This window comes from Poecilia latipinna, unplaced genomic scaffold (assembly GCF_001443285.1).
Source record: "Poecilia latipinna isolate Pla-1442-1.1 unplaced genomic scaffold, P_latipinna-1.0 Scaffold299, whole genome shotgun sequence".
Lineage (NCBI taxonomy): Eukaryota > Metazoa > Chordata > Actinopteri > Cyprinodontiformes > Poeciliidae > Poecilia > Poecilia latipinna.
The window spans coordinates 110,873-132,884 of record NW_015112915.1 but is presented as its reverse complement, the minus strand read 5'-3'; the positions used below and the strand labels follow the sequence as shown (position 1 = coordinate 132,884).

General features: G+C 39.0%; 1 protein-coding gene and 1 long non-coding RNA gene across 10 annotated transcripts in view; one reads left to right on the top strand and one right to left on the bottom strand.

Annotated features, from left to right (window-relative positions):
- Nucleotides 1–1,479: 1,479 nt before the first annotated feature.
- Nucleotides 1,480–22,012, bottom strand: part of nrxn1a (neurexin 1a) — an 80,995-nt gene continuing 60,462 nt past the window's right edge. For 7 of the 9 annotated variants that reach the window (XM_015034442.1, XM_015034447.1, XM_015034446.1 and 4 more), the window contains 9 exons: nt 21,693–21,883; nt 20,072–20,245; nt 18,306–18,425; nt 17,427–17,608; nt 15,175–15,346; nt 14,191–14,280; nt 12,836–13,143; nt 4,624–4,699; nt 1,480–1,886 (listed from right to left, as the gene is read on the bottom strand). In XM_015034442.1, the coding sequence (XP_014889928.1) occupies nt 1,585–1,886; nt 4,624–4,699; nt 12,836–13,143; nt 14,191–14,280; nt 15,175–15,346; nt 17,427–17,608; nt 18,306–18,425; nt 20,072–20,245; nt 21,693–21,883 (1,615 nt within the window). In that variant the 3' untranslated portion in view covers nt 1,480–1,584. The remainder of the gene's footprint in view (nt 1,887–4,623; nt 4,700–12,835; nt 13,144–14,190; nt 14,281–15,174; nt 15,347–17,426; nt 17,609–18,305; nt 18,426–20,071; nt 20,246–21,692; nt 21,884–22,012) is intronic. The other 2 variants (XM_015034451.1, XM_015034450.1) reach the window with 1 other exon arrangement.
- LOC106948650 (uncharacterized) lies at nt 1,815–5,918 on the top strand. Its single transcript, XR_001425222.1, has 2 exons — nt 1,815–1,903; nt 5,826–5,918. It is a non-coding gene; the product is annotated as an uncharacterized LOC106948650 (long non-coding RNA).

The following is a 22,012-nucleotide window of genomic DNA, read 5'->3' as shown; positions in this document are numbered from 1 at the left end:
AGTTGAATGTAAGGAAACACTTAGCAAACTGTCAAAGTTTTTTCTGACTTTCTTCCTGGGAAAAAAACCCAGAAGGATTAAATCTGTCCATACACTTCTTTATATACACCTGTCTTTCAGTTATTCAGCTGACGTTTAGCGTTGGTTGGAAACGGCATCAGGACAAGGCGAGGCAGCCATTGGGAAAAAAACCATTAAATTAATTTTAATCCTCTAATTTTCATCATTGTGCAAAACAGGCTTCTATTGCACTTTGTTTAATTTCTAAGATGTAAGCAAATCTCCACTTTGGGAAACAGATAAAAAATATTGTTTTAAAACAAAGAAGTTGCAAATTACAGAAGAACCATTTCGATTGTGATTAAAATCTCTTGTCAGTGTGGGCGGGGCCTTAAATTATTGTTGAAAACCAAACCATTTGAAGCGAATGTTTGGGAATACTTGAAGCCGAGGTGGTGGAGTTTAAGATGGCGGTGTATCTGGAGTTTCATCGCAGTATAAATCACACGGAGTAAGATAATTCACGTGCAATAAGATTCCCCCCCCACACCTCCCTTCCCCAAAGTCTGTACTGTCCAAATGTTCCTTGATATTCGTCTTCATCGTAGTGATCAATTCACCGTCTTGTTGTCTTCAGAGTCAGTTATGAAGATCTTTGTGGGTTTTTAGCGCTGCAGGGAAATGTTTGTCCTTTTGTGTCGACTGTTTTATGTGGTGCCGTATGTACGCGAGTGGAGACACAGCGGCCACGGCCCACTGGTGTCTGTAGGTAGCATCTAAAGTCTCAAGTATCCTGTGCAGGAAAACATCTCTCTGTTTCCTCTGCTTCCTTCGTTGTGATTTATACAGGAGGCTGTAAAAAACATCAGCTCTGCAGCATAACAACAGCAGCTCACCCAGCCCTGCCTGTGCCTGTTTTTCTTGTAGTAATTCACCGTCTCTATGGCTACACATTGAGTTCCTGTCCTGTAGCTGCGGGGCTAAACTTTGAGCCACTGGTGTGCTTGTTTCCTCGCCGTCCGCTGTGCTTCACCAAGTCCTGTCTGCTAACAGGGAGGAAGGCCAAGAAGCTTGGAAGAGACACTTAGTGCTTTTACATCATCTTTGTTCGGGTGCACTGCCTCTCGCTCGGCCCGCCGTGTGCTTCACTTAAAGTCTGGTTTTCACCCTTCGCAGTCTGAACAGACTGTGGCAGACCAGGCTGGAGCCAAAATGGTGGTTGAACTGGTGCTTTCTAACTCATTTGGAATGGTGTTAATGCTCATAAAACAAGCCCCTGTCAGAGGCTCTGCTCATTGGTAAATACTGTACAGTGAGGGCCCGGGCCCCCAGGTCCATCTGTGTGTGTATGTTTGTGCTTACATGTGTGCGTGCGGATTTGCCTGTGTGTGTTTGTGCTTGACAGAATGTGTGCAGGTGTGATTATTGGAGAGTAAACATTAAAATCATCATGTCTATGCCCCTGTGTATGACTGTTTCTTTTTTTTTCTTGGAGAATATATCTAGTTATGTACATATATTGTTATATATAAAGGTGTACGCATATTTGTCTGTTTCTGGGGGGAGGGGAAAGACGTGTCCGCCTCAGACGTAATACTCCTTGTCTTTGTTCTTCTTGTTCTTGGAGATCTTGGCGATGCCCAGCGGTTTGTCCTTGGCGCTGCCGTTGGGCTGCGTGGCCGAGTTGCTGATGTAGTTGCGGCTCTCGTCCACGTGATAGGAGCCTTCGTCGCGGTTGCGGTACTTGTACATGGCGTAGAGGAGGATGAGGATGCAGAGGGCGGCGGCCGCCACGATGCCCACCACCATGCCGGTGGTGCTGCTGCTCTCCCGCACCACCTCGGACGGACCAGGGAACACCTTCACATCTGGTGGCGGAGGGCGGGCTGTAGGGAAAGGAGAGGTGAGAAAAACGATGTGATTTTTTTCAGATCGCTTTATGCATTATTAATTTGAATTACATGCAAAGGCAGTGGGTGGGGAGCAAGAAGACTAATGCATCATCTTGATGAATTATTTGATAAGGATTTTGCACAATGGCAGCCTGTCAAGTGTAAACTGCAGCTTAGAGCCAAAGTTGTTTACATATCGTCTGATTGCAGATTACATGACATAAAGGAGGTCCAGAACAAACAAATTATAGTTCTTACACTTTATGACATGCATTTCGGGGATGCAACTAATGATTGCTTTTGTTATTGATTATTCTAATAATTAATTGATTAATCAGATTTAAAAAAAAAACAAATTCTACAGATTTTTAATTTATCCACCAAAGCCGTTTTATATATTATAAATACATTTAAAGATGGAAATAAACAAATAATTAAATTCCTATTAAAAAAAACCCCTAAAATACAATAACAGCATTCTAATACAAATAACCAGCATTTGATGATTTGCATCAAAGGATGCACCTGAAGCTAAGAAATTATTTCTAACATCAACATTAATTGCTCAGCCATTTCTGCTTGACTTAACATCAATAAAATGTAGGACTGATCTGGTGATTATCTTTTGGATTAACTGATTAATAATTAGTTCAGTAGGAGATTTTCTTTACAGAATTTTAAGGGTGAAGCTAAGACTGCACCACTTGAGTTCTGGATAAAACATATTTACAGACAAAGACAAAGCTGGGTTTTTTTGAGTCTGTATACTCCAGTTAACAATTAATCAATTACTAAATTAGTTGACAATTATTTCAATGATTGATTAATCACAATTTATCTGATTAATCATTTCAGTCCAAATGCAGAGCCTTGCAAATATATTTAGCCACAAACTTCAATGTACTTCATTAGGCTTTTGTTGGAAAGTGGTTGTGAAGGGAAGGAAAATATTTTTTTAGCATAGGATGGATTTGTTTTCAACCCCATTGACTCAATATTTTGTAAAAACATCTGTTGCCCCAATTGGAGCTGAAACTCCTAACCCTGTTCTGCATGTTTTGGACGTTTCCCTGCTCCAGAACAGCTGATTCAAATGACTGCATCACCTCCTTGCCATTTATTTAAGTCAACCATTTATTTAGTCAGGTGTGCACTTAATGTCCCATAAATTAATTTATCTGGATACATTCTAAAACACTAAATTTACTGTTTTGTAAATTTTCAGTTGTGACGCAGTGTTAGCAATACTCAACAACTATAAAACTGACACCATAAGTGAAAGGTGTCCTGCATCGTCACTCCATGATCTGCACCGTTAGCTCATTTGTGCATGTGCTAAAATAAATCTGATTTAAAGAGAATAACAACAAATATACATAAAGTTGTTTATTTGGATTTTGCTATACTGTTTGACTATTTTCTGAAAAAAAAAAGAAAAAAAGAAAAAAAAGACTCAGTTTATTTGCCTGCGTACAATAGCCAAACATGACGCAGTAATAAAACTAGAGTTTTATGGGATGCAATCCCATATACTGATAGTGTTGTACTTTCTGAAAACACAATCTATAAATCTCATAAAAACGTGTCTACAGGTCCATCAGAGTTTGCATTACAGTCCAATACACAGATTTCTACTTAAGCATCATCTTCAATCTAAATTATGACAATCATTCATTAAGGTATTGTAACATTTTCTGAAAAATATGTTATTTTATAGCTGGTAAGATCTTCATTTTTACAATGATCCAGAACTATTTATTGTAGCGCATATGCAAATGAGCTAACTGTACAGATTGTGCTCCTTGGACAATGTCATACAGTGGAAATCATCATTGACACATGGTGGGTATCAAGATGGTCGAATTTAGCTCTTTAGCATTAGCTTCTGCTAAATACCATGTTGGGATAGCATTTTAGCATTACCTTCTGGAAAATACAATGTTGGTGTTGTACTTTAGCATTAGCTACCGGGTAATAGCATGGTTTTATGTCACTTTAGCATTAGTTTTTGCTAAATATATTGTTGGTGAAGCATTTTACCATTAACTTCCACTAAATACTGTGTATAGTATAGTGCCTTTGCTTTAGTGGAACCAATGTCAATAGTGATTTAGGGTTTGTGTAACTAACTTTTTATACTCTGCTCAAAAAAATAAAGGGAACACTCAAATAACACATCCTAGATCTGAATGAATGAAATATTCTCATTGAATACTTTGTTCTGTACAAAGTTGAATGTGCTGACAACAAAATCACACAAAAATCATCAATGGAAATCAAATTTATTAACCAATGGAGGCCTGGATTTGGAGCCACACACAAAATTAAAGTGAAATGTTCCCTTTATTTTTTTGAGCAGTATATATTGCTGCTCACCATTGAATCCCATACTTTTCTAATTCACAAATAAAAACTGCTTTGTGTTGGTCTATTACATAAGATCACTGCTGACCTTTTTCTATTCTATTCTTTTTTATATGTGATGAAGAAAAAGATACATTTCCCAAGAATAAGGAGTGAATAACAAAAGAGTAGGAGAAGGTGACGGGAGCAAGCAAAAGCAGAGAAAGGCACAAAGATAAAAAGTGGTGCCAGGAGGCAGAAACCAAAGTGGAAATGAAAAATTCATAGCAGGGAGTGACCAAGGGGAAGAAAACGACAACTGAGCGACACATGAAAAACAAGCAGCGAAATCAATGTGACACATGTATTTTTTTAGCACTTGTCTCACCTGAGCTGTCACAGGGGTCAATGTCTTCATCGTCGCTCGGACACTCGGCCGACGCGACCAGCAGGTCGTCTACCGTCTGTGGAGAGAAGACATGGAGATTTAAAAAAATAAATATAAGAGACAGAGTACAGAGACAGTCTGTGCTCTGCATCCGTTCTGTTTATTTTCAACACCTTTGAGCTCACAGAAAGCACATCCATCAACCACACTTTTGCCAACGCTTTGGCCTGTAAGAATGGCTGGCAGCCAACATCAAGAGGAGAAGAAGAAAAGAAGCAGGGAGGAGCGCAGGGTGGGGGAACGACTATGAATCCTGCTTAACCCACAAGGGAACCACTCGTTATCTCCTGCTCTGTCAGCCCTCCCCCTTTTATTTCCTCCAGCCAGCCTTTTTATTTCTCCACTTCCTGTGTACAGCCTCCTCCCCCTGCCTCCCTCCACCTCATATTGGGAGTTAAATGCGGCATAAGCAGCAAAACATTAAACAAGCTCTTCCTCTTTTTATTTCTTTCTCCCCAGCACCTGTCTATAGCTTAAAAGTGAATACCTCAACAACAGATCCTTTCTCTGTCTGTGGAAAAAAGAAAAGGCACCCTTTTTCCCTCTCCATCCCTGCTCCGCCTGTTGCCATGGCAACTCTAAGTTCAGGCTGTTAAAAATGATGGGGAATATAAAAAAGAAAAAAAAAAGGGAGTGTGCACCCTCAATGGGGACCTGTGCATTGATTTGCTATTCCTGCCTGAGTGTGGAGCGGACAGAAAGAGAGAGAGAGTTGGTTAAAGATAGATGGTGAGATGAAGAGGATTTTCTTTTTATGTTTTAGAGCAAGCAGTTCTGGAGGAAAAAAAGGAGATGAGGGCTTTGATAAAAGCGAGCTGTCTTTCTTTAACGCTAATGCGCCCCGCATATTCATGGGCTACCGTTAAACATCGCCTGCCTGTGACGCCTTGGCATGAGAGATTTTTAAACGTGTGTGCGTGCATTTTAACCATGCCGGGCGCTCGGTGCCGGCTCCAAATTAAAATTGGATTGTGATGCATTGCAGTGGATGTTAGTAACCCAGTGAGAGCAGCAGAGCTTGAGAGGAAGATTACATCCAAACTGGGGGAGAATTGGAGTCTAATCAAAGCACTAATTGGTCCATGATGTCTTGGAGTAACAAACCCACTAAAAATGTCTTTCTCATCAACTTGTCTTTGTAGGAACATGGGCTGTATCAGCAGAAGACAAGATTTCATTACTTTATTGTCTAATAAAGTCTGCCCAGGCCTTGTAAGGTACGACGGTGGTCCAAACAAGTCTTCTGTGGTTTATGTTGGCCTGAAACATGCATTAGGTCATTGATGCTTGGCTTTGTCTCTTCCCTTCACTGGGTTTCCAATCAGTTCTGCCCACTGGGCTGTCAAACGCAGCTGGGGTGAGATTAGCCGCTGGCATCTAGCCAGTCAATAAAACCTCTGTGCCTTTGCCAGGACGCGACCAGCACATGAACCTCATCACCCGTGACATCTGCCACCGATCAATGTCCAGCAGATCGTGCTCAATCATTGATCCGAAGAAACCAACGCGCCCTGCAGAATCAGAATCGAACAAGTAAAATTTTACAAGGGCCCTCCTCGAATTTGTGACATCACAAAATCAGCTGACCGCCCTGTTCAAATGGGAAGGTGTCAATTGGGAGTATCGATCCACCTCTTGCGCGGGGCACAGTGAACAAAATCAATTTACACCCTACTGCCGACTCGCAAACGCTACCAGATGCTCCGTCTCTCACCAACTTTTTAAAGTCTAACAACAGAACATGCTGACATACAGACAAATAAATGTTAATAACGTAAGAAAAGCACAGAGTAATAAACAGACAGGAAGCATGCTTAAAGAGTAAAGTCTCTACCTGAGCAGCTGAGCAGTGCCAGCGGCCGTCCAAGCCTCCCTGACTGCCTAGTTCACACATAATACCTGCTCTAAGTCCTCACACTCTCCTGCAGAAGATTCAACAGCTTGTCTGCTACTTTCACACACACACACGCATGCACACACACTTCCTATATCAGCCAAGCATGCTCTACTGGTCTGTTTCTATTTAGTCTCGTCTACACAGGCATACAGCAAACCGGGATGAAGTTGGAGGACTGATGAAGAGATCCTGACGAGAGAGAGAAGAGGAGCTAGCTCCACTACTGCAGATGGTGAGATAGACTCATACAACGCCTGCATTAACAGCCTATCACTGGAGCTCAACCACAGACTGGGAGGGAGGGGGGTACAGGACACGAAGAGGAGGAGGAGGGGGTAGTGAGTAAATATGGAAAGATATGGAGGATGGGAGAGAGAAAGGGAAAGTGAGAAGGAAAAAAAAAGTGAGCAGGGAGATTTAAAAGATGAACAGCGGGCAGACAAAAAGATGGAGACAAAGATGTGAGGAAGAAAAAGAAAGAGAGGGAGGAAGGGTGTGGATGTACAACAGATATTCAAAGAGCTCGTGGACATGTCAGCTGATTCCTCTTAGCCAATCAGACGGCCCCTCTGAGCCCCAGGTTTCATCTATCAATCTTTGCATTGAACACAAGAGCTCACGTACGCAGGAGCCGAAGCTTTTGCATCCACAGACAGCGAGCATCAAACCCAAACCGGGGTCTGTGACTCAGAGCGCGCCTCTAGCATAAACACTCACACAATCTCTTCGCTGGTTCTCAGCTGTCATGCATTATTAATCCCTTCCACTTTTTCAGCACACACAAACACACAAAAATCAACTCACTGTGGACTTCAGGAGACGCTGCTGAAAACATTCTTTCTGCACAAAGCAGAAAGCAGAGAAACCCACTGGCGATGCGAGCAGACGCACTTCCACACATATGCAAACCAAAGCGTAAATTGCTCAATTATTTGTAGTTGTAACGTCTTTAATAAGACATCTCCCATTGCCCCACCTGTGATGCAATGTGCTGCAATACAGGCCTATTGTTCAACATCCACCTGAGTGTTTGTGTGTTCGCGATCTGTTTTTATCTACACTTTTTGTGTGAGGTGGTTAAGGCCAGGTTAGTTGCCTGGCAACACAAGGCAACCTCAATAGGGAGGCTGTAGACTCTTCTCAAACAAGACAGAAGCTGTGTTCACACTGTCCACTTGGACATTATATAGAGTTTTTTAGTGGGGCTCAAAATTCAAACTGCTTTTTTTTTCTTGTACTAAATAGAGGGCTATAAACTCAATATTGAAAGGAGTTTATATCAGTAGGACTGCAACTAACGATTAATTTAGTAGTTAGTTATTCTGATGATTAATTGGCTGAAAAATAGAAAAAACTTTAACATATTTTATATAGTATTAAAAACATGAAAGAAATGTAAAACAAGTCATTTTCTAAGTAAAAAATAAATATTTAATGTCCTAAAATGCGATAACAGTATTCCTTTAATGTATGCTTAAGCATATGTAGCAAAGAATGCATATGCAGCCAAATAAATACTTAAATGAGGCCTTTGCTTCAGCTAATATCAGTACATATAAAAAACGTTTATAATTCATGGTAAAATACTGGCAGTATAAATACGGTACAATTCTGGGACCTACAAATTTTCTTGTATAAATACGGATTTTACTGTATTTATATGGTAAAATTCTGGCGACCACAACTGAAGGTATTTTACCACAAATTAGAATTTTTTTTTTTTAAATGGTGCTTAATGGGGTAATTTTACTGAATTTGTTCGAATATGCATGCTTCCATATATTTAACTTGCTGCTGGTACACCTGACTTTCTGCTCTGTGGGACATATTTCTGTTCTTTTGTAATGATGATACCCAGAACCAATAATTTGATTTTGAATTGTCTGCTTGTTCACTACGTCTGTTAACAATTTCTAGCATTTAAGGTTTAACCTGTAATTTTATATTTGCTAGAAAATTTACCAGGTGGTAAAAAGAAATAGAAACAGGTCAGAGTACACTGTGGGCTGAGTGTGCGACTTTCTCCAACTTAATTCTCTCTTTAATTTTCAACTTAATAATAATCTAATTTTTATCTTTATTAGGAGCCGGACTTCACTAGGTTCAATTCTATTGACCAACTGCAGCAGAAGAGAAGTAAAAGTTGTAATAAGATTTGGCATCATTGTTCTGATTATGTCATTCTGATTGTGGCAAACTGACCTGACCAGGACATAACATTAAGATAATCCAAGTTTTGATTAATGATTCAGAAGCGTCCATGTCCGCATAGTGGTGCATCTAATAACTTTTTATTTTATCCCCTCTGCCTAATGTTGCCCACTAAATATGTGTTTTTGGATAGTTTTTGTTGGTGTTAGTGAGATATTTTAGAGGACAAAATTCTTCATTCGCAATCCTTTGAATGTTGTGGTTGTTTCTGTTTCCTAGCAAACCTTTTCCCGCCACAGTTTTTCTTTCCACTCAACTTTCTAGTAATATGTTTGGATACACTACTTTGTGAACAGTGAAGAACTTTTTGTGGTTTGCTTTTCTTGAGAAGGTAAAGGCAGCAGTCTTTCCTGTGATTAATAATTCTTATCAGCGTTATGAAATATGCTAATTTTATGCTAATTTTGTGTAAAACTCAGCAAGTGAGCATTTCACACTGAAAATAACCACTAAAAAACAAAATTTAAGAGTTGATATGAGTGACTTGACTCATATAAGCGCAAACGCTCTCTTCAGTATATTGAGCTTATAGTAGGTCTGACCTAGTTCACATCAGGTGGTTTTGATTCCACCATAAAACGCTGCATGTCAGATTTAACCTTGACATCAGGACTTCACAATGCTAGAGCCGTTCATCTAACACACACACATGCACACACACACATACGCAGGGAGACACTGAGAGGTGAGGTGTGAAAAGAAGCCCCTGTGACAGCGGTGTCACTCTGCAGCCATATCCATCCAGCTCACGTAATCCATTATTGATGCCTGAGGCTTAGCTCACAGCTATCAGTGCTCCATTATTTACGTCTGAAACAGCTGGTGGTTTATACACAGAGGAACAACTCTCTGTGGGAGCCTGGATGCGAGAGAAAGAGAGAAAGTAAGCTGGGGGTAGTGGGGCCCACTATTTCCATGGCAACTGGTATCATGTAGGATTTTTTTCCGGTGCGGCTGTTTTATAACTCAGAAGAAGAATTGCAGCAGAAACAGACGCCCACTAAGAGCTTGACAACGTTTCGATTGTAGTGATCTGAACAATAGAGCGAAAAAAGTCTGAGGTGAAGCTGTAGAGTTTGTCTCCTCTTATTTTAACACCAACTCTCTTGTTCCAGTCACAATGATTATGTATCAATAACTATTATGTCTCAGTCTTACTGGATTACTGAACACATATTTTGTAAAAGTGATTCCATTCTCCATTAGCAAAAACATTTATTGGCCCGTAAGTCAGCAGAGGGACCAATTAGCCGAGAATTTACCGTCTAATCCATTTAGGTGAATGTGTTGTTGCAGAGAAATGCAGAGAGCCACTGTACACAAAATACTTTTCCTCACACAGACCTTGAAGTCTGTTCAGGCAGGATTACAGAACAAAGATGAGGAAAAAATTATACATCACTTTATGCAACAGCACCAACAAGAAACAAAAACGTATCTTGTGGTTATGTTATCCCTTTTTTATCATAATATGTAGAAATATTTATTATTTCTGACATATTTTCAGTATTGAAATTTCCAAAGTTTCGCTGAATGTAATGACAGCTTGAAGAGGGAATGATTGTGAGGTGCTTGGAGGCAGCTCAGATAGTGGTTACATGAAACAACCACAGTGTAGGATTGTATAATGATGATAATATATTTTCTGCAGCATAAAATGTCCAAATTGATTTTTACAGTCCATCTTTCTTAAGCTCAATAATCTAATTCCTGATTACTTCCGTCCACTCTTAAAAATTCTTCCTCGCAATTACAATTTTGTAAAAAAAAAAGAAGCTGCTTCTAGAATTACACCACTTATGTTAGCAGAATGTTGGAGTAATTCTGCTGATTTGTTCTTCTTGATTTGTTCATAATGTTTTTGGGTTGAGTCATTGCATGTTTGGACTATTTTTTACACCGTTGTTATGATGCATATGCTTGGCAACATGGCAGGATTTCTCCTAATGAAACCCACCAGTGGTCCACCGTGTTTTTATTTTAAAACATGTTTTAAATTTCACAGGAAATTTGACTAAGTGATGATGCCTTATTAGAAGGCATTATTGACCATACTTAAAAACAAACTACTGAGTCTGAAAAAAGTTAAAAAATTAAAATAATTCTCCAGAGATCTAAAGAGGAGCAGCAAAAGCAAACGAGGTGGATTAGCAGTGCTGGCCAATAACTGATGGACTTGCTACTATGAAATATCGAATCCGTTAGCCAGAAATTGAGTTGTTAGCAAGTTAGTATGAGACCGTCATACATCAATAGTTTTTGGTCAGAGGTCTCTTTAGATTTATTGCAAGATGGACTGTTACTGCAGATCTTGACTCATTCAATTTTTAAATTGAATACGAATTGAATCTTAAGCTTGTAGACTATTTTCTCACACCTTTGACAACTTTAAAACGCATAAGCAATATTTCTGTTTAGAGACTAAAAACATAAACTTTTAAGATAATTTTGACTAAAATGCTTGAAACAAACAGTTTGAATGGAACTTAATTTGTAGTTGCCATCATCATTCATTGCTGTTTTTCATCCATAATGTGTAATGTCTCAGTCTGTACTTCGTATTTAACATGAGTAATGTATTTTGGGGGGCGCTTTAGTTTGCCTCAGCGCATGAAACATATGGCACATGAATAAACTCCCTTTAACACTAGAAGAGTAAAAAAAGAAAAAAAAAACAGTCCCACTCCCCTTGACACATCTTGATATTCTACTGGTCTTGATAAATGGGCTGTGTGCATACTAATCCTCTTACAGCACTCATAATGAATCTTATCAAAGCAAATTATGATTTTAATTACCTTTTGTCATACTAAAGGATGATGGCAGGGTACTGATAAGACTCGCATGCTGAGGCAGTCTGAAGAATTACATCTGAACAAGAGATATGACCACCGAGTCGCCCCAAGATTGGGTAAGAGCCAAAGCAGAATTTGATTAGGGTCTCCACTTCCAGTTAAACGTGTCACCCAGCACAAATAATTGGAGAGCAATAACTGTTGGCTAATATATTCCAAGTGCTATGAACTCACATTTTAGATGCTAATGTAATATTTAGCCTGTTAGACACAGACTCACGACAACAGATGCTCACACCGAATGACACTGCCTAAAATGGTAAAGGTCAAGGAAGTACAGATGGGAAAGAAGAAAATATCGCAACGTCATCGCAAAATTTACCAACATTGCCATTGCAAGATATCCCTAGGAACGAAAAGGAAAGAAGGAAGGAAAATAATGAAAGGAAGGAGATGTAGGACACAGATAAAAGGGAGGAAAGTAGGATACGAGACGAAGGAAGGACCCAAGGAGAGGAAGGAAAGACATGAAGAGGAAATAAAAGAAAGGAAAGGTAAAAGGAGTAAAAGAAGAAAGGGTACAAAGGAAAACAGGAAGGACAGAAGAAAGTATAGGAAAGAAGAATGGACAGTGGAGAAAAGGACAACATTTAGACAATGAGATGGGGAATACAGTCTGGAAATTAAAATATTTATTAGTAGGACTGGGGAATAAATCGATTTTTATTGATTTATCAAATTATCTGGTTTTGAAAATTACATTTTTGGAAAAATTTGGATTTCTTTTCACTAATGCACTCCTTAAGTTTTCATAGTTCAAAGTGATGTCAGCCCACCCAAGAACTGCTGTTGATGGAAACTAACTGATAATGTCACAGAAATGCCATCAATTTAGTCAGAATATCGGATTTCTCTAAATCAAATTAGAATAAAAACCCGATTTGAGAAAAATGGATGGCATTTTTGGATTCGGCTGTGCAAAATAGTCCTAATTCAGTTAAAAAAAAAAAAAAAAAAAAAAAATTTCCAAAAACAGTTTTTTGTAACCCAGTGTTATTGATATCAATTGATATGAAACCCTTTTATTGTGATATATTTTTCAGCCATATCGTCCAGCCCTACTTTTAAATTAACATACTTTGCACTTTTCCACTTGGAAATAAACAAAATCAGTTTCCACACTTTTCCAGACTGCGTACGAACATCAGACGTTGACGGACATAAACCAAAACTGGGACTTTGTGCTGACCTGTGTCACGACTTGCTTCTTATTTGTCGCCGTGGTGGTTGTGATGTCACTGATGGAGGGGGCGGAGTCTGACCGGTTGCCGCCGGCTGCGGCACTGGACTGCGGCGTGATGGAGGAGGACGGCATGTCGCCGACCAGCCGCGCGCTGCCCTCCACTCTGATGTGCGGGTGGCCCTCGGCGGCCATGTTGAGGATGCGGAGGCCGTTGTAATAAAGGCCGGACAGCTGGCCCTGGAACATGGCAGAACCTTGCTCGCCTCCGCCGACACGAACCGTCGTCTGGCTGTTGAAGATGGTCAGCTGGCGACCTGCACGAACACAGCCAATCGCATCCAACACACCACAACGCACCGAGAAAAAAAAAAAAGAAAGAGTGGACAGACAAACACACACACACACGCCAGTGGTCACATACGTGCATACGCACACACACGCACACAGACACACAACAGTGTTTGAGTGTTACACAATCCACCCCCCCCGAGGCATGGCGAGAGGATGGGATAGATTAAGCATGGCAGAGCAAATCGAAGCCGTGGAGAACCGTGGAGGAGACTGAGAGATAAGAGTGATGACAGAAAACAGAGAAAAGGAGGGAAAGAGACTGAGGAGTCTGAGCAGAGCAGATGAGGGAGAGGAAAAAAAAAGGAGGAAAAGAAGAGGAATCAGAAGGCCCCGTGAAGACAGGGCTGAGAGATGGTTGATGTGGTGATGGCTGTGCAGCACAACATCGTATCTGAAGGAGCAACAGACAGGCAGACAGAGAGACAGAGATCTAGAGAACGGTTGTCACAGCCCTATAAAGCATGCACAGGTTATAAGCTCTAGCACTGCTCACTGTTAAAGGGACTAGAGGCTAATTTAAGTAGCTTTGCTGAAGTTTAGGAGGAAAACTTTTACATTTTTTTCAAAAAGCATTGCTCTTTTAGTCATTTCAAATTTACATAATTCTTAAACAATAATTTGCATGTACTTTAACTTGATTACAATTTTTTTCAATACATTAAATCTTTAATAAATGCTTTATTGTTTACAATTTGATAGTAAAATTATTTACCAGTCTTAATAAAGCATCTTTTATCAGTACTTCTTTTTCTATTTTCCGATTTATTCACATTTAAATCTCTCCTTCGTCCCTTTAACCTGATATTATCAGATACACACTAACAAGATACGTTCACAGGCACTAGAGTTTACACAGTATTACACACTACAGCCTGCCCAACTTTTAATTACTTAGTTATGGATTTAGATTTTTAGATGTTAGTTGATGGTGCACAATATAGTATAATCAACTGCCTTCATGTTGTATTTTTAAGCTCAAAGTTTTAAGGAATTTTAATCAGGGTTTTTACCTTTGTCGAGTAGCCAATCGTCAACTACTCGACCGAGCCGATAGGGGATTCGCTGTCTGGCGATGGCCAGGCGCTCGTTATCATTGTTGCCTTTAATTTAGAGATGAAAACACAGTAGTAATTACGCACATCCATACGTGGTACAGGAGCTGGATACACAAAGAACAGCAATGAAAAGAAAGTAATGGTCTGCTCATTGTCGGCATGTCACTGTGTTTATCTTTTGTTATTCTTTTTTTCTAACAGAAGAGAAGATGCACTCATTACGTTTCCAGTGAGCGGACTCTTACTCTCTGTTCATTGGGTTTAATTTAAAAAAACATTTCAGGGGTTAACATCTGCAAGAGCACAGGGAAATAATGTTACAGCTGCCACATACTGACTGAGTTTAGATTACATACACACACACCTCACAACAACTACCTTTTATCATTTTACCTATCTGAAGCCTCATTATGTTACCTACGACTACCACTTTTAAATGTAAAAACAAACAGATATATTCAACAAAATACACTTTTTCTTTTACCTTATTTTTTCTCTCTAGTTAAACATTTATCTCAAAATATGCCAAGTTTTAAAATTATTATTTATCCAAAAATGCACCAACTGTTATTATTTTCTTTTATGGTGAGAAAAAACACTAACAGCTGAATTTACTATTTACATAAATTACCTTTAACTCTATTTAACAGGCCTAAAATAACACAACTGACGAGTAAACAAGCTACTGTAATGACTGATCTCATTTTATGGATTAAAAAGTCATAATTCATGTCAGATCAAACATATTTCATTTCATTTCAAACACAATAATAGGAAAACAAATTCCTCAACCTCAGTTTGTGGAAATAAACAGAAAGAAACAAAAGTTTATCATTCTTCAGTCAGGAAAAGATGGCTTGATTTGAACTGAGGTGTAGTTGGGTCTGCCTCAGGACAGGCGGAGTCGGGTCTGGGTTGTACAGGTGGGGCAGTGCCTACCTGAGGGGTACCGCTCTATGACCGGCAGGTCGTCCAGCTGCAGGGTCGCGTTGCCACCGCTTCTGGTGAACCGGACTACGTGGTACTTCCCGTCATTGACGAACTTGGAGCTCTCCTCGATGTTGATGTCGTCTGTGCCGACATTGAACACCACCCTTATGTTGCCTTTGTCCTGAGGAGCAGAGGAGCATAGATGGGGTTTGTTAGTTAAGGACTCGCTCTAAGAGGAGAAATCTAGAACGACTTTAATGTAGAGTACTTTGAGAAAATGCTTCTTTCACTAATAGAAGTCAAGGATTCTCTGTGCTTTTAAGTATAAACAGAAAACGTATATTATGAAGGAAGGAAGGACAAATTGAGCTATAATGGACAAATAAATGGATGAATGGAAGGACAGCCAGATATGAATGGATGGATGGGCAGGCGAAACCAAATGGATGATGCAACCAGATGGATGGAGGAATGGAAAACTTAAGATGTTTGGAAATAAACGTCTTTTCCAATCCTGTCCAGACCTCGAAGACCCTAAAATCACATTCTGTGATTTTACGTTTCCAGTAAAATCACAGTTTGGTAACAGAAAAAAAATGTGGTTTGATCTCGACTTTTCTCTGTGTAAAACACTAAACTCTGCACTGGTGAATGTACCCTGTGATGTTAAAGTACTTTGAGTGCAACAAGACTAGAAAGACACTTTAGTGTACATAAAAGCATATACCACCGTGGTAAAGTACCAGCTACTAATGTTTATAACCAGACTGTAAACCTACAAAATCAAAACTTGTGTTGTATTATTATCGTAATGAATCCAGTGTTTCTTACAGCCTCAGTTTATAAATTCAAGCCTCACTGTTTATCCAGCAGCTAAAAAGGATTAATCTATAAATGTTTTATTACAGTAGGTGAGACTCAATAAAAACACAATAATCTTCAAAATTCAAAACTTAAATACAATTTGAGGTTCTTTAAAACACTCTGGAGCGTTCCATCCATGGTGAATTTATTATTAACTTCCTTAATCTTTTTTAAAGGAACAGAAAATAACCTAAAAGCATTGAAAACGCATTAGTCTTTGCCTTTTTCACCAGATTTCTATTGCAACAAATATTATTTATAATTTTATATTACTGTTTGATGATTCTCAGGAAGTGGGAATAGCTAGAATTAGCTCTGCACATTTTTGCATAACATTTCCAGTAATTGCCCATAATGCCAGTCCGCTCATTATTACTGCTAACATACAGATTTGTGAAGACTCTCTGAAACATGGTTGATTAATGAGGCTGTCAAATAACTCAATGCAGAAACATGGCTGAACAGCCGCAGCTGCTCTGTTTGTTCACGTTTCCCCCCTCATTAGCAAATAAGTAGGATAAACCATAAAGCATTAAGATTACATCTGAAAGAATTAATGCAATTAATGAACCATTTACATCAAAAACGTGGGGCAGCTGCACGCAAAGCAGATTGAGATAATTTTGGTAGATTTCTTCTATAATGACAAGCTTTACCAATTTTTAGTGATGGTAGATCTGCTGTGTGTGTTTATTTAGGCGAGAACAATATAGGTTCAACTCCTTGAGTTAGCATTGTAATTCAGTTCAAGAAGAAGTGAAACTCCAACCTTATTTAGATCTATAACTACTATTGAAAATCTTAAAAGAAAAGATGACCTTAAACAGTTCACAGTGCTGCTTAATGGAAAGTTGAGTGGAAGAAAAAAATGGAGCATCAAAAGGTGCGCAAGCAACAGGAATAACCTCAACCTTGAGAGAAATGTAAAGAAAGGCTAATATCACTTTGTCTTGTCTAGGTGAAGCTACTGAAGATGCTACATCTGACTGTATGTACAACTGTTTACAACTGGCTTAAAATATGTTTATTTTGCTAAATGCTTCTCTCCTAAATGAGAGAAGCATTTAGGAGAGATGCTTCTCTCCTAAATGTTTCATTTAGCAAAATAAACTGGCAAAATAAACTGAGCTTCACAGCACTGTTTTATAAATAGGATCAAATTTGGAATGGATGTATTTGACTTTAAATTATGTTTACATGATTGCTTTCACTTGACAACAAATATAAATATATATATGTTTCGTGCTTTGAGATGGCCTGTTGTGAATCAGCGCTATATAAATGAACAAGCTCCACTTCTTGATTTGAATTAACTAAATAAAGCTTTACATTGTTTTCTTTGCATGTAGGAAAAATATAAATGCTGCTATTGCTTAAAAGTGACTGTGTAGTCTTACTATCTGCAGCTGAAGGTAGTCTCCAAGGCCAGATGCACTGTCCACTCGGAGTAGAACGGCGTGTTTCTGCTGGGTGCTGAAGCCAAGAGCCAGCCGGTCCGCCCTGGTGCTGGGACGCTCATTAGGCGGCCACGTGTAAATCACCACGCCGCCGTCCCGGCCAAAGATATAGGTGGTTCCAGCTGGACAGCACAGGGAAAAACCAAAATGTTTATATATCACAGTCCTCATAGCGGATGATGCCACCGCTCATATGGTGCTAAATGTTCCACAAGTAAGGAGCATTTGGTAAATTAGGAATGTAATAGAAGCTTTAAATGTCACAGCTTAACTGTTCCTCCTACAGGCTTGAATAAGATCTAAAATCTGTGTTTCCCAAATTATTCACCATTACTGCAGGAGGCTGGGATGACTCATGCAAATACCAACTCATGCATTTGTTTGACTCAGAGGGCAGCAACAAAACTATTGTGTATATCACTTACAAATGATTGAACAGAGGAAAATCTGATGTTTAAAGAATTTAATGCAGCGATTTTGTTGCTTGTTGTTAGAAACGAGGCACTTTTAGGAATTCAGCTTAAGAGGTTGGAGTTTTTATTTCATTTTAGAAGTAGTTGACAGTGCCCTCCTGTGGTGGCTCTGATTAATGCATACCACAACTCCATAATACAGTTTATAAAAAGTAGGTGAACATTTATCTGGCTAAGTTTGCAAAAGCATCCCTTTAAAAAGAGGCAGAGAAACATCAAATACCTAAATATTAAATGAAAATCTTACATTTTATCTGCAGGATAAAGCAGATATTTAAGAAAAAATACATTTTACAGCCTTGACAGGCTGCATCATAGATTTATTAGAATGTAGGAGAATAGTCACCGTCGTTGCAGAGTGGCCCGGCGTATGATGTCATGCTGCAGTCACAGGTGAAGCCCTCCCACTGCTGCAAACAGACTCCTTGATTTGAGCAGGAGTCTTCTTGACATGTTGTGCTGGGACCTGCAGTGACAGACATGGCGGTTGCAAAAAATTGGTTGAAAAGAATCATAAGAACACTTTGTTGTGGTTTTTTACTGCAGCCCATTGTTGTTAATGACAGGAATGTGTTGTTATTTTTGGGCCACATTTAATTGAAAAACTTTGCAGACTGAAAGTTGTAAAATGTTGTGCTGTTAATGGCATAATTAATCATATACAGTGCTGGCCATATTTATCGGTACCCCTGGGAAGGATGTGTAAAACGCCGTACAATAAATTAAACTTTTATTGCATCTGAATACCATCAAACTGAAATTTTAAGAAAAATGCAACCTTTAATTTGAGAAATGTTTCAATATAAATATTTATATAGCAATAACCAAAGTTGACTAAAAAGTTTTACAGACAAAATGTTAATGAAATGCAGCAAAATCAAAGAAAAAACACAATAAATCTGCATAAAAAAGACTAAAAAACAAAGCAAAAACACACAGTGTTTACTAACATTCCATGCAATATCTGAATCAGAAACTACTTCACTGCCCAGCATCAAGGAATTGTTGAAATACCGAGATGTTCTAAGTAAAAATACACACAGTATGACCAGCAGGGTTACCAATAAGTATGCCACCTGTAATAATCACACTGTAAAGGTAATTTTTTTTATTTTTTTCAGTGTGATATTATGTTAGTGCAATAAAAATTAATTTATGTCAAGTTTTTTTTCTACACATTTTTAGCAGGGGTATCAATAAACGTGGCCAGCACTGTAAATGTCTACAAGGATTTTGTGGACAGACTCGCTAATAGAAGGATGCTATAATACAATATAAAGAGCACTGAACCTAAACTTGATTGTTTCCATGTGAAAAGAGTGAAATGAGGAGGACATGCATGTGGTGAGACTTGATGTTTGGGTCAGAGGCTGAAGGAGGAGTTTAGCTAGAAAGGCATAGATCCCAATACTCAGTCTTCATCATTCTGTCAGTTTCCTCTCTGTGCCTCATGAGGAAGAAAACATCAAACCTTGAAACTTAATTCCCTCGTTGAAGTTCTAACATGAGGCATGGAGGAAAGGCTGTGAAATGATTCATCAGTGGAGTATTGAATTGTAGCTACGAGTCTTTAGGAAAAGGGTACAAAGCATGCAGTTAATAAGCCAGAAAACTGGAATAGCGGGGAACTCAAGTCAAGCGGATATAATGTCTCTAACGGTTAGGAGAGGAAAAATCAACTCTGACCTTTGACTCTGGATCGCTGTGATCCACACAAACACTAAACATCACTGGGTAGTTGTAAGCACACTCAGTCGCTCACACTCACACGTCCCACATGCTCACACAAAGCGATATACCTTGCAGGTCAGCTTTCATCAATGTAACTTTTGTCGGCCAAACAAAAAAGCAAACAAGCAAGTTAGATGGTTAGTCAATGCACACAGATGCCTGTGAACTGCTGTAAGAGTGGAGCTGAGAGAGAAAACTCAATGTGCAGGAAAAAAGAAAACAAAACAAAACGGAAGACCAGCTGAGGAGACGGAGAGTAAAAATTACAGCTAGTGGAACGAAAGCTGTTAGTGGGTTATCGTAACAGCAGTGAGCTAAATGAAAACTGAAAGCAAAAGGGACATGGGGGGCTGCAACACAACTGATGCCATGGCGCCTCACCTTCACAACCTCTCTCCACTTGCCCCATGGTCGTCAAGGCGTCAGCAAGGAGGTCCGGGAGGCGGCCATTGAGATCTAGCGTTGCCAGGCAACCTTGAAATCCCTCCCGGGAGTGAACCAACTTCGGCAGCTCGCGGTACATCTCTTTGGTAACACCCCCAATGTACAGATCACCTGTGGAGAAGCATGAAAGGATGCAGCATAAGCTACTTGATCTATTACTAATTAATCTATGAAAAAATTATGAAAAGATTCCTCAATCCCAACAGATTACAACAGAAACAAAATGCATGGGCAACGAAAATGTTTGAATCACTCATTTATTGGGATTCAGGTTTAAAATATACAGGTTACTGTAACTAGGGCTGAAACGATTAATGTGATGAATCGGTTTTAAAATAATCGCCGACAATTCATTAATCGATAACTGGAGAATATAGACTCAACAAAGGCCAATTAATGAAAGAACAATTTATTCAGAGCAGTACTTAAACCAAAACCCTAAGAAAATATACATTTTGTGTTTAAGAGTAAAAAACCCTTTGTTTGTAAATATGTTCTACCCATAATTGCTCAAGTGGCATAATGACTTCATCCAGGTCAAATTTAACTGAGCTGGGTGAAGTCAATTAAGACTAAATATGCAATGAAACAAAATAAATATGCTAAAAAGTCAGACTTAGTTTACAATCTAATAAATTTTTGGAATAATTGTCAAGCCAATGATTAGATCCTCAATAATAAACGTGGTTTTTGGGAACATTTATTGCCAGTTCCTCCTTAATACCTGATATATGATTGAGCTTTAAATTGTAATCATCCCAGTAGCTGACAGTGGTTTGAAACTACTATCATTTTGGGATTTTAGCAGTATTTTAGCTTAAAATAAATATAATTGAACAACATCGGTAACATTTCTAAAATGATATAAACATTTTAACCACAATTAAATCTTGGTATTTCTTAAGGTTATCATCCTCTTAAGAATCTCACACCAGTCCGTGTTGCAGTTAGCAGTTATGTGGCAGGAACCATAAATTGAGAGTGAATAGCTGTCAGTTTGATTTAATAATTTAAAAACAATTAATCGATTATACATGCTTTTACCCCAAAAATGTTCCAGCGGGAAGCATGGTTAATTGCTTTTTTAATGAATGCAACTCTGAGAAAAAAAGATACTGCTCTCATGTCTGTATGATAATATGCAGCTAGTGCCTGGAGACACTTAACTTAGTTTAGCACGGAGACTGGAGTATAACAGATAGAAGAAGCTTAACTCTGTCCAAAGGCAAGAAGAAAAACTCTCATAGCTGATTGGTTGGGAATAGTCTGCCACTTAACGCCGTAAAAGAAATAACTAAATTGGTTTCAGTCTTTGTTTTTGCACTAATTAAAGAGAGGCAAGGCGTTAATTAGCTGGCTTAAGAGTGGTAGGTAGACTCTTATTCTGTCTATTCCTCAAAGCCCAAACTTCTCCTTTAACCTTCCAATCATTCTAGGACTAATGAGCGTTTAATCACTAAATGCCAAAACAGTCTTTATGAAATATCAGGCTAATAATTCAAGGTATCAAGCTCCATCAACCTTAACCCTGATATTCTATTTTTTCCTTTTTGCGTACCTTTTAGGTCAAGGTTCTTGGCTCCCATTGTGGTCTGAGTGGTAACTTTGGTGTCAATCTTTACTGTGTGCAGATTGTTCGTGTCCCGGGAAATGTGCACATTGTGCCAGTGGTTGTCATTAAGCGGACTGTTGGAGTTGCCCTTGATCAAGTGCGCTCCGTTTCCCAGGTCAGAGATGTAATGAAGGTAGCTGGGGAACAAATGGAGAAAGGAAGGGGTTAAGCAGAGTGTGGAGGAGAGAGAAAGCAAATTAATCACTTTCATGATGAAGAACAACACAGGGTCACACACTTCGGGGCATTATTAACTGTCTTGTACA